Source organism: Arctopsyche grandis, chromosome 10, assembly GCF_051622035.1.
Source record: "Arctopsyche grandis isolate Sample6627 chromosome 10, ASM5162203v2, whole genome shotgun sequence".
In the NCBI taxonomy this organism is placed as follows: domain Eukaryota; kingdom Metazoa; phylum Arthropoda; class Insecta; order Trichoptera; family Hydropsychidae; genus Arctopsyche; species Arctopsyche grandis.
This window is the reverse complement of record NC_135364.1, coordinates 17,880,685-17,893,275: the sequence shown is the minus strand read 5'-3', so window position 1 is coordinate 17,893,275 and position 12,591 is coordinate 17,880,685. Positions and strand designations below refer to the sequence as shown.

The 12,591-nt window shown below is 28.4% G+C and overlaps 1 protein-coding gene across 1 annotated transcript in view; it reads right to left on the bottom strand.

The window, feature by feature from the left end:
- Positions 1-5,256: 5,256 nt before the first annotated feature.
- Dscam3 (Down syndrome cell adhesion molecule 3) overlaps positions 5,257-12,591 on the bottom strand; it is a 132,076-nt gene continuing 124,741 nt past the window's right edge. The window contains exons 15-35 of the mRNA XM_077439298.1: positions 12,245-12,364; positions 11,998-12,174; positions 11,782-11,926; positions 11,564-11,712; positions 11,248-11,482; positions 11,028-11,170; positions 10,558-10,872; positions 10,332-10,489; positions 10,106-10,256; positions 9,901-10,030; positions 9,618-9,793; positions 9,367-9,546; positions 9,099-9,287; positions 8,834-9,022; positions 8,479-8,766; positions 8,257-8,407; positions 7,896-8,047; positions 7,626-7,811; positions 7,329-7,529; positions 5,382-5,520; positions 5,257-5,308 (exon numbers count right to left, since the gene is read on the bottom strand). Of these exons, the coding sequence (XP_077295424.1) occupies positions 5,257-5,308; positions 5,382-5,520; positions 7,329-7,529; positions 7,626-7,811; positions 7,896-8,047; positions 8,257-8,407; positions 8,479-8,766; positions 8,834-9,022; positions 9,099-9,287; positions 9,367-9,546; positions 9,618-9,793; positions 9,901-10,030; positions 10,106-10,256; positions 10,332-10,489; positions 10,558-10,872; positions 11,028-11,170; positions 11,248-11,482; positions 11,564-11,712; positions 11,782-11,926; positions 11,998-12,174; positions 12,245-12,364 (3,626 nt within the window). The remainder of the gene's footprint in view (positions 5,309-5,381; positions 5,521-7,328; positions 7,530-7,625; positions 7,812-7,895; positions 8,048-8,256; positions 8,408-8,478; positions 8,767-8,833; positions 9,023-9,098; positions 9,288-9,366; positions 9,547-9,617; positions 9,794-9,900; positions 10,031-10,105; positions 10,257-10,331; positions 10,490-10,557; positions 10,873-11,027; positions 11,171-11,247; positions 11,483-11,563; positions 11,713-11,781; positions 11,927-11,997; positions 12,175-12,244; positions 12,365-12,591) is intronic.

Here is a 12,591-nt window from a genome sequence, read left to right as displayed (position 1 = left end):
GAATATATTTTTTTAACAATATTTTTTCAGCAGACTTTTAACTGCATTTTTATAACTAAAGTACATACAATACATACACATATATATTTTTTCCGATACATATTTATTATATTATATTCTAAAAAAAATCATTTTACATTTTACTCTCCACTTAAATTGAAATAGTGCAATTTAATAATAAAAACTAACAAAAAAATAACCATTAAAAAGAATGTTCAAATACGGAATCGAGAAAATATAATTTTAATATGGATTTATATTTAATATTATGAGCGTGCTTGTGTCGTACATTCGTGTAGTCATTATATATTTCAAATTATATATATATATATATATATATATATATATATATATATATATATATATATATATATATATATATATATATATATATATATATATATAAATATATATATATATATATATATATATATATATATATATATATATATATATATATATATATATTTATATATATATATATATATATATATATATATATATATATATATATATATATATATATATATATATATATATATATATATATATATAAATATATATATATATATATATATATATATATATATATATATATATATATATATATATATATATATAAATATATATATATATATATATATATATATATATATATATATATATATATATATATATATATATATATATATATATATATATATATATATATATATATATATGTGTGCATGTTATGTCTAATTCTTTTTGTTTAATCAACATTCATTTTATATTATATTATAATACATATGAAAAAACAATCACCATCGTTTGTACAATTTGAGAGAATTAGGCATACATAACGTTAAATATGTGTTATCGTTATGTAATTGGTAACTGCACATTTAATACGAGAGCATGTATGTGTTATCATCCACTTAATTTTATTTCACGATAAGTGTAATTGATTATTGAATACATAATAAAATTATAGATACATAAATGAATATAAATAAATTAAAAAATAAATTTTATCTTGTTCAATTGTTATTGGTTAGTAAAAACGAATTTTTGTATAAATAAATAAATTAAAACGTATGGGTGCGGGGCCCGCGGCGAACCGCATAAAAATGGGAACTACATATATAATATATTGTACATTTGGAACTTTTTTATTAGTATTTCATTTCATTCAAATGAACGTGTCAATTTAATTTTATGATAAATTAATTCAATAATAATTATAGGCCAGATTATATTTTGTTGTAATGTTTTTTCTTATATTTTACATTTATTATATTAAATCGGGTACCTATGCGGGAAGCGACCAACACTGTGGCACACCATATGCAATGTAAGGCGATTTCGTCTAATTATTATAATTACGGTTTAAATATTAATAAAAGAGATTGGCTGTATAAATTTAAATATTTTAAAATCGTCTTTATTGAATAATTAATTAAAATATTGTTCTATATATACATATATATATATACATATATAAAATATATTATATATTCGAGGGATGAGCGGTGAAAGGAGCGGAAGGTAAAATATGAAATAGTTAGTCTTTATGTGTATTCAATTCACTAGATTCTAGTTTCAAATTTTCAAATCTATAAACTATATTTATCCGTATATATATTTATGTATATTTGATTTTATAAATCGAGACACGAGAGATTCAACCATTAACTATTATTAACCATACGTTTAGTGACTATACATTCGTTCGTGACGAGTCAACTATGTATTAAAACAATTATTATTATGTTATTAATCTTAAACCCCTAGATTAGTGTATTTTAATTAAAAATGCAATACTTGGTATACTTTTTTTATTCGAAAATATATTTATTTAATTATGTCTAGTCTACACTCTGGATTATTATATTTGTGTTATAATTTTGATGTACCAAGAGATATATATCTTTATTAATTTATACTAAAGTGTAACAACTTATTTCAAAAATGTATAATGAATTACTTCTTATATAATTTATTTTATTATATTCTTGTGATTTAAATCATTATCTTTAAATGAAAGTTAATTATTACTACATATATATATTCAATCTGTTTATGTGATCACAGACGTGTATCGCCTTGTAATATAATATTTTAAACAAATGGTATTGAAATTCTGAAGCTCTTTACATGAGGAAAAAAGATTTTCAAACGTCAATTCAATTATAAAGTTGATACAACACTGAATTTGTATTTATTTTATGTGTATGATTATTTATAAATGTAATATCAATGTTGAATTACTTTTTAATTACCGTGTAAGATTATAATTTATGTATTATATCATCAAATACGCTTACGTTGATTGCTCATTTGTTAATTTGTATTGTACTATTATATATAATAATGTCGAACGTTTCGAGTGTGAAATCAGTGACGATCTCTCTCCATTGCAACTGTAATCAAACTCCACATTGTAATCATTGTCATTAATCTCCCGTTAGATTGTAACTATGCAATCTTCGTTCTCGATTCATCAATATTCTCTAATTAGTATTGTATTTGCTATTTATCATATAATCCAGTATTCACTACTATTGTACTACTAACTACTTCTTACTTAGCTGTTTAATATGTAAAATTATCTAGAAGAAAAAATAACTAAAAAACACCATTTTAAATTTATCAAAACCAATTCAAGATTAGTTTTTTATATAAAGATAAAAATGCTACATGCGCTTTCTCAGGAAATTTCTATTCATCGGTTTTCGTTCAAGTAAATTGAAATTTATTTCATTTTACTCCCACATCTATATCCATTTTTACCGATTGAACTTTCTATATACATATATAAAAATATAATATTGCTACTTTTGCTTAAAGGTAGACGATAGATCAGGAATTTCAAAAAGACCAAATGAAGAAATAACTCAATCAAGAAATTAATCTCTTGTTTCTTGTTCATAACATATTTGGCAATGAATGTAGCAAACACACAAATTATTTCTAATAGTTTTAAGATAATAGAAAAGAAAATATGTAGCATAGGTAGAAATTGAACATTACATATTTACAAAAAAAAAAGTATATATATATATATATATATATATATATTAATACATAATATATATATATAAAAAACTTAAGATTCTTAACATTAACAAAATAAAAATTTAATCGTAAACAGATATTACCTTTTTCTATTGATTATCGCGGTTTTGTACTGGCCGTACAAATTTAAAGTCAATCATGTCAATAAACATTGTATTTAAAGTCATTTAAAAATAAACTAAAATAATTTAAAAAAATAATGCATTGGATGTATAATAAAATTGATAACAATAAATAAATAAAAAAATAGAGTATGATAAACATGAACTAAAATATTAAAGGACAAATCCAGAGTGAGGATTTTAAAAGAAGTGAAACGTAAATAATTCTTAAGTGATTCATCCACTGAGTGGATTTTTTTTATTAAATTGTATTTTTAATGTTCATTTATTGTATTAAATATAATGATTAAAATAATTTATTTTAATGACTTTACAATAAAATTTCAATATATTTCAAGAATTATTTTATGTTCGTTTGTATTATTATAAGATAAATAAAACGATGACTGGGACTCTGTTTACAAAAATGTCATTTGAAACAGACAATACTTTTTTTGGTGGCTAAGGAATTTGATAATTATTATACTATATAATTATAACGTAACAAAAATTAAGTTGAATACTTTTTTAATGGAATATTTTCACGCCATAGTTGGCAAAATTAGCAAATTATATGCAAAAATATTGTCATCATATCTAGAGAATTTTTTTTTTCATAATTTGCATCATGACCAGTATTATTCTAATATATTATTAACTACGATTAAATTTGACCAAAATTCAATATTAAAATTTATTTCGCAATTATTTCTTATTAGATTCCTATTGAAATTTATGACTTTATGTAAACAGAGAACTTTACTAAATTATAAGTATCCTCAAAGATACTTAGTAAAATAAAAATGAAACATAAATAAAAACCCATTAAAGAAACGTCACTTAAAATACATTTTTATTAGAACATAAGCTTTTGTTTGTGAAATTATTATATTATGATTTCTTTAAATTAATTACATGATTATTGACATGGATTAATGTGAATAGAATGTTTGCTTTCTAACGAAATAACATCTGATTTAATTTATCGCTCATGAAATAAATTTAGTCGATTCTTTTGTTTATTTGTTCGATTGGTTTTTAAAATTTTTGACATCAATTTGAGATGGCGCAATTAGTGGTCACATTCCTCTGAAATTTATCTCTGTTGACCAAATGACCAAAACTTAAATGCGCCGACATAGGTACAGTTCGGAGGGATGATGACATGTCCATTTGCTGATACGATACGTAGGTTGCCAAACGAACAAAATAAATGAATATATTACAAAAAAGTATATATGTATAATATAAACGAAATGGTGTTTAGCTCAAATTTAGAAGGAAACGAGAGTTAAAAAGAAATGGAGAGGACGTGGTGTGTGTAATCTATTTGTAAATCATTTATAGATATTTTAGCAATGGCGTTGTCTAATAAGAAAAAAATATTATTGAACGGTGTGTGTATTTTTAATTTAAATTTTATAAACATGGTATTTAAAATGAAACCTTGAGTTGTAAAACTAAAACGGTTAGTGATTCAAAAAAAAAAAGCGTAAATTTGAAGATCACGTTAGATAATCCTATATACATGAGATATGTTTTATTGTAAACTTTTAACGACTGGAAATTAAAAGAATAATATTATGTATCTAATACAAGCTCCTATGGAGATTTTTATATTTAAATATATAAAACAAAACAGACTAAAACAATGTAAAATAAAAAATAACGGGTAAAATATTACATTATAAAAACATAGTATGTAGTCCTTGGTTTGTAAATTTAAAATGTGAAATAAATAATTGATAATTATTATAATGTTGTGTATTATTTCTTGGCCACCTTTAAGCACCCATTAGTGTATATCCCAAATAAAACACAGATTAATTACACACGGTTTAATACGTCTCATTCGTCAAATACATACATACATGCAAGTACATAACTGTGCATAATATTTTTTAACAACAATAAAAGGAAAATATGAAATATCATTATATATATTTAATAATTCAATTAATTTAAAATATTAATTAGCAGTCTATTATGATATGTATCATTTTCAATTGGTTGTACAGTCATTTCAAAATATATATATAAATATTTTCTGATAGCAGCTTTCCATTTGGCTCCAGCTACAACACGATCTTTAAATCTGCTATACATGGATAGTACATTCTCTGCGTTCTTGTTCTTTCTTCTGTTGATATCTGAAACAAAACACATATTATTTATGATTTGAACCCACAATTTTTACAGCATTTATACTATTATTATATTTACTTATCAATGAGAATTGTTATATCAGGCGGTACTGCAATATTTGAGATTGTATCGCAGCCGGTACGAGGAGACGATACTCTTGTGGAATTGGAATCACCGTCTCCTCGACTGTTCAGGTAAATACTGGAATTGAAAGTCTCTAATTAATATAATGAATTAGCAATACTTAAATAAGTAGTGAGCAATGTGTCTATTATATGCATATGAAGTTATATATATATATATTTTTGTATATTAATGAAATTTTCTTTTTTAATTTAATTAAAAATATGAATATATATGGGTATAGCATGCAAACACAGTGATATAACTGGTAGATTTCTCAATTTATTTATTTTTAAGTTGCTTCAAGGAAAATTTCAATTATATCTCTGTAGTATTCACGTTTGACTCTGGTAAAAAGTTCTACAAAGTTGAAAATTTAAATATTTTTAATTCTTTGGATCAAACTCTTTTCAATATTTTAGATGCAAATATTTTAGTCACATGCGTGTGGGAAATGTGATCGAAGCATGCCGTGATTTATGTTTCTAAATATAATATTATATATGCAAACACTAAGCTTGACGATATGAGTAAAATAAAATAATGTCTTGAAACATAAAATAATTGTAATATATTAAAACAACTTAAGGGCTAAATATCTAAATTTCCATATGCTCAAAAATTAAATTATTCTGTTTGAAGGTATCTAAAAGAATTTTGTAAATTCATAAGATACTGTTCTTAACAAAATTGAAAAATGAAATAAGCATAGTTTACTTTATATGTTTGAAATATAGGAATGTAGATTCTTTACACCACGAATAGTAAAAGTAAAAATCATGAATGGAAATTATAATTAGTAAAAAATGTAAGATTATTTTGTAAATAATAGAATTACCTTTTTACTGCTTTCGGCAAAATTTTTGAGCTCGTTATAATTTCTCTCAGAATCATTATGTCAAATAATTAAAATTTTAATCGATACTTATTATACAATATAAATTAATCTGAATTACTCTGCTCTTTAAAGTTGTTCGTTAAAAAACTATCAAAATAAAATCTTTAATAAAACTACTTTACTGAATATTACATATAATCTAATTTTGTATTCGTATAGGTATAATAATATATACTAAAATGGTTTAAATGTCAAAATAAGGAGAGAAAAGGCGTGCTTGAAGGCGGTGCATGTGTCAGGAAAAGCGCGTGGTAAGGGTCAGGGTACCTGAGGTCTACCTGCTGCATCGTGCCATCTGCAACCGCCCTGGAGTATAACTTCTCTCACCGCTCAAGGGAGATGCACACCTAGACCCTGAAAAATAAAAATAAACGTCTTTAATTGATCAACATAAAACAAAACATCCATTTTTGGTATGAAACTCTTCATATCATAAATGCTTAAGAGGGCTGGACACCAGCGCCTTGTCCATACAAATATATTACACTTCTCCCTTCCTCAATTATGACACTAGAGAAATTATTTAATATGCTATGGATATCCATCATTGGCATGCATCTGTGTTTTTATTTTTTCGATTAATTATTCTTTATAGGAACTAGGAGCCGCCAAACATCTATAAAATCGCCTCTTTTTACACCCACGAAAAGAGTCCAGCGTGCTTATTTAACGGTCGATTTTAAAAAAAATATGCGCACAGTTGCATAGAAAATATCTTTCTGATACTGATGATGATTTTTTTTTAAATTGGTCCAGTTTCGGAAGAGAAAATTGGAGAATATGAAACCTCGATTTTATCGATTTAAAATATTACCGCATTATCTGGTCGAAGCGCAACTGTCGCATTCACTCAATATATATATTGATATATAATGTCGCATTTATTCAATATATGTATATATCGAAAAAAGGAACGGCAACAAAATGAAGGTTTCGGGTGTACAGCCCTCTTAAGGATTCCATAAAAATATTGTAGGGTATATTAAAAAAATAGCATAGTTAACCTTTAGTTGTTGTATTTCCCGGACTGTCACTGTTATCATCCGAGTCTGTGGTCGGTGGATCTCTATGTTTTCTCCTCTCCCAAGCTGCTCCTCCGGAGCTTCTTAGGGATTTCCCAGCGCTACTCGATCGTCCGCTGGGTAAGCCGCCAAAATGGTTTGTTCTCATTTCGACGGTCATAGCTTTTGATAAAGTTGATTCATCTGTGATTTTTTGTCATTTTTATTCTTATTTATAAAGCTCATGTTATGAAAGCCTATTGGAATAAATGTACATATGTATAGCAAATTAATTAGTACCGTATTCGAAAGTGTCGCATCTGTGCAAGCGACGATGTTTACGATGATTTGTCGGAAGTCTTGCTGGCCCTGCTTCATTATCTGGCATGCCAAAAGTACGGAAATGGAGTGCGTGTTCTCCTCCTGAACTTCTGGCTCCTGCTGTAGCTGCTCCGAATGTGGCGTATGGGCTTATTTCATACAATTCTGAAAATTGTTTTAAAATTACTTCCGACTCTTATTTTATCATTTTTTTAACATAGTTTACTTAAAAACCTCAAAAAAGTTTACCCGAAGAGTCATCGTTTGATTTTTCATTTCCGTTTATGGAAGATGATGAGTATAACTTCTGTCCTTCTCTCAATTTTTCCCTTTCGAGTTCATTACTTTCACTTAATTTACGGTCGTCTCTAGAATAGCGACTGTGAAATAAACAACGTAATCTGGAAATAAAACATATTAATTGAACTCCATTTAATTTTTAATTTACACACACATAGTTTATAAATCAATAGATGATAATTTTTTGATATAACGGAAGAAATAGAGGATTTTTTTCGTCTTCTATTAGATCATAATCATTATAGAAATTAATTTTTCATAAATTTTGAAAGAAATTATAGTAAAATTAATAAAATAATAATAAACATACCGCCTAGTTCTAATTAGAATGCATCCTAATAAGAAGAGAGCAGCTAACAGCAATACTGCACTCGCTACTGGCAGTAATACAGAACCTCCAATTCCATTAGCTTGTACTCCACCAGCTAAAGCAATGCTTGGATCCAACGGAGGTATCCTTCCTGCTCAAAATCAAAATTATTTAAAAAACATTCCACAAACATATATGATAAATAAATTAAGTTTACAGTACCTCCATTTTCTTTGGTAGTATCAACATGTAACTCGGCATTGGTTGTACCAGCATCGTTGGTTAAAACTAATCTTAATTGGTACCACTGAGCTGCAATGAGTTGACTCAGCACTAAATTATCTATCATTGGGCCTTCGGCAGCTACAATCCAATGCAGTTCTCCAACCAATCTGTACTCAACTTTTAATTTTGAAATTGGACAACCACCGTCTCTCCACGTGTATAAATTTAATTTAAATGACGTAGAGTTTGAAACGACAAATTCACTTGGTTTTGGTGATCTCGGAACTTCAATAAATAAAATAATATTATAATTTTATATTTATTGGAACAGAATTGATTGCATTTTAAATACCTGATCCTCTTGTGCTCGTAGATAATATTTCACTGATAGTTCCAGCTGCTACTCTATTGTGAGCTTGTAGTTTAATCATATATAATGTACCACATTGAAGGCTTTCTAAGATATAAGAGTTTACTTCAGGTGACAATTCGATTACTTGCCACGTGGTTTCCGTTTCCGTCTTATAAAATAGAGTATAACCTGTAAAATATGGAATTATTGTATTAAAAATTGTTTGCTATACAGAGATTGTTAAAAATTTACTAATAATAATTACCTAATATTGGCGAACCACCATCGTTTGGTGGTTGCCAATGTATTTTAATCGTAGATGCAGTTGTAAATTGTAAGCCGAGTGTAGTTGATGATGGTGGAAGTATAGCTATCACAGTATACGTTATAGAATCTTCTCCGAAAAGATTCAAAGCTGAGCATGTAAAATTTCCAGATGATGTTGTATCTAATTCTATAACAGAAAATAAATAAAAATAACTTAATAAGTAAGTACCGCAAACAAAAAATTATTCTAATTGAATTTCACTCACTATGTATATTTAAATTTCCTTCCGAAGTTACTTGATAATGTGAAGCATGAGTAATTGTTGTGGAACGATGAAGCCATCGAGCTCTAGGTGGAGGATTACCAACTGCATGACATGTCAGTAACAACTGAGAACCAACTGGTTTACGGATGACTTGGCTAAATGATGCGATTCTACCTGGTGCTGTGAAATATGTTTAGAATATATGTTAAATCAATTCAATTCATTTTTTTAATGCTTAAAATTACACCAACCTCGGACATTAGCTCCTTGAGTTATGATTGAAGTCGGCTCTCCTTCGCCTGAACCAGAAGTAGCCGAGACCCAAAACTCATATAGTTGATGTTCGGCTAAATTTCTCACTTCAAACATCAAATCTGAGTGTTTGTTGCCATCGACAGATACTGTATGACTTGAATGCTTTCCAATTCTGAAATATTTATATAAACAAATTTTAAGTCTTTGAACTCTAAATCTGAAACTATTGTATTGCAAGTGTACCTATATATAGTGAATACTTGATATGATATTAATTACCTTCCAGCTTCCCTATGATACACCGTATAATGAGAAATCACTCCATTTGGACTTAGAGGAGGCATCCAGCTAACAAGTATTAAATCACCTGTCATTGCTAATGCCTTGATTTTTTGAGGTGGTGATGGAGCTGCAACCGAAATATGATGATAAATACTATAAATAAAATTTTGGGATCTATATTTATTAATTAATAACATCTTACTGTCTTCATTTGTAGTGCAAAACACTGGAAAGCTCCTTTTTCCATCTCCAGCATTTGTATACGCCAATACTTGTATGGAATAGTTCGTATATTTGTGTAGACCATGAATGTATGTTTCTGTAGTAGATATTCTTTTTACTTCGCCTATATTGTATTCAACTGAAAAATAAAATTGAATTAATTTAAGCGTACTTCTAAAATTGAATTTAAATAAAATACTTCATATGTCATGCTCACCTAGATCTCTAAGCTGCGGCGTATACAAAACTTTATATCCTTGAATTAGTCCTCCGTGTTGTGCTGCCGGTGGTGGTCTCCAAGATACTTTAATACCAACTGGCGATAAAGGCATACACGCAACTCCTAAAGGAGCTGCTTCCGGCACTGCAATATCAATTCAAATTTAGTACAAATCACAAAAAAACCTTATTCGGGTTTTAAAAATATTATACCTCCTTCTTGAGTGGTTGCTATAGCTGGTGCTGAAGTTGGTCCAGCTGCAACTCCATTGAAAGCTTTGATTACAACACCATATCTGGTGAACTTCTTCAAACCGGTCAAAGTAAGCTCAGTGCTGGACCATCCATTGACAGTCGCTGATCTGCTGGTGTTTGTGATGCCAGCTCCGGGAGATAATTCATACCAGGTTACAGTGTAACCCAGAAGATCTCCATTCCAGGATTCTCTCGGTGGAGCTTGCCAGGTGACGTGTAATTCGCCAGGACCAGCAGTTTGAATTTGTAAATTATGAGGAGGCTCAGATGGCGCTGTGAAAATGAGTCGCAATTAATATAATACGATAATACGTTAGATAAATTATTTTATTACATCGACTGATATGTTGACTATCAATTTAAAGATTCCAATATTATGTATACCAATTTGGCTAATTGAATAACATTAAATGAAAAAATGTACATACCTTCCTCCTGAGTTTTGACTATAACTGGCTCTGTATATTCGCTTTGCTCGATTTGGTTTATAGCTTGGATTCGAACAGCATAACTATTATGAGGTTGTAACCCTGAGACCAGTGCTTCATACTCCGTAGTAAGTTCATTAGAACTAAGACAAAAATATACGAAATCAAACGACCACATATGTATATGTTAACATTATATATATGTATTCCAATTAATTACCTTGTACTAATCATATTATTTTTAATGGGTCCACCTTTGATCAGTGAATGAATCGATATATTCTGAACTACAGCTTCGTCCCAGTGGACCGGTCCTTGCAATATATTAAGAGGAGAATGTTGGACAGCATATCCTAATAATGGGGAATTTCCATCGAAACCCTGAGCCCAACCCAAACGAGCTGATCTACTTCCAACTTCTAATACTAAGAGTGAATGTGGCGGATCAGGTTTTTCTGCAAATAAAATTATTTTTTAAGAATAAATAAGATATGTACATACTACATAAATCATTAGGATCAAGAAACAGTCATCACCTTGGACGGATAAATAAATTAAATGATCACTGTGACCAAATGCATTTACAGCTTGACACTTATACACCCCAGAATCTTGACGATCAGTTCTGCTTATAAATAACTGAGACCGCAATCCGGAATCAGTTTTTACTTCAGATGTACTTAATCTAAAAAATATGGTTTATATCAGAAACAAGTCAACTCTCTTGCTAATTATTTAAATCGTAAAATCATACCTATATGTATTCAAATCAAGTCTATTTAAATTGTGCGTCCATTGTATTTGAATTGGATTATCTCCAATCACATCGCACACTAAAGTTATTGGTTCATTTCTTCTTGCAGTGACGTTTTTGGAAGAAGACTCAAATCTTGCTGGTTCTATTTAAAATTATTAAGTTATTCATAATCTATAATTAAGATAATTATAATTCATTGTTCATCAATCATACCATTGACAGACACGTATATGACTTTTGAAAGTGGAGTTCCAATTCCATTATCAGCTTTACACATATATTGTCCTTCGTCATATGAAGATGCACTTTCTACCATCATTGTTCCATTGCTCATGAATTTGAATCTCCCACCTAAGTTCACTAATGGAACAAAATCACTACCCATTTGACCTAAAAAATTATATTCATCAGTACTAATAATTTGTAATGAAGATTTTTAAGGTGCCAGTTAAAATTATACCTTGTTGTTTCAACCAGATTATCTGTGGTGGCGGAGAACCTCTAGTTTTGCAGTGAAGACTCAATACGCCTCCAGCCAACGTAGCCGTGTCTTGGGGTTCGTTGATCCATTTCGGAGGTACTGTTCCATGTGTGCAATAAATTTTGTAATAAAGCTCAAATTAATACTGATCAGAGATGGCATATTCAGAATGTCAGCAAAAAATGTAAGTATGCGTTTGTAATATATTGTGATACTGCATTTGAAGCATGCGTTTCGCTAAAGACGTTTGTAACAGCAAATGTGACAGTGACGCAGTTTGTCCATTTTTCTTTTTGGTACATTTAATATACATATTCATCATATAA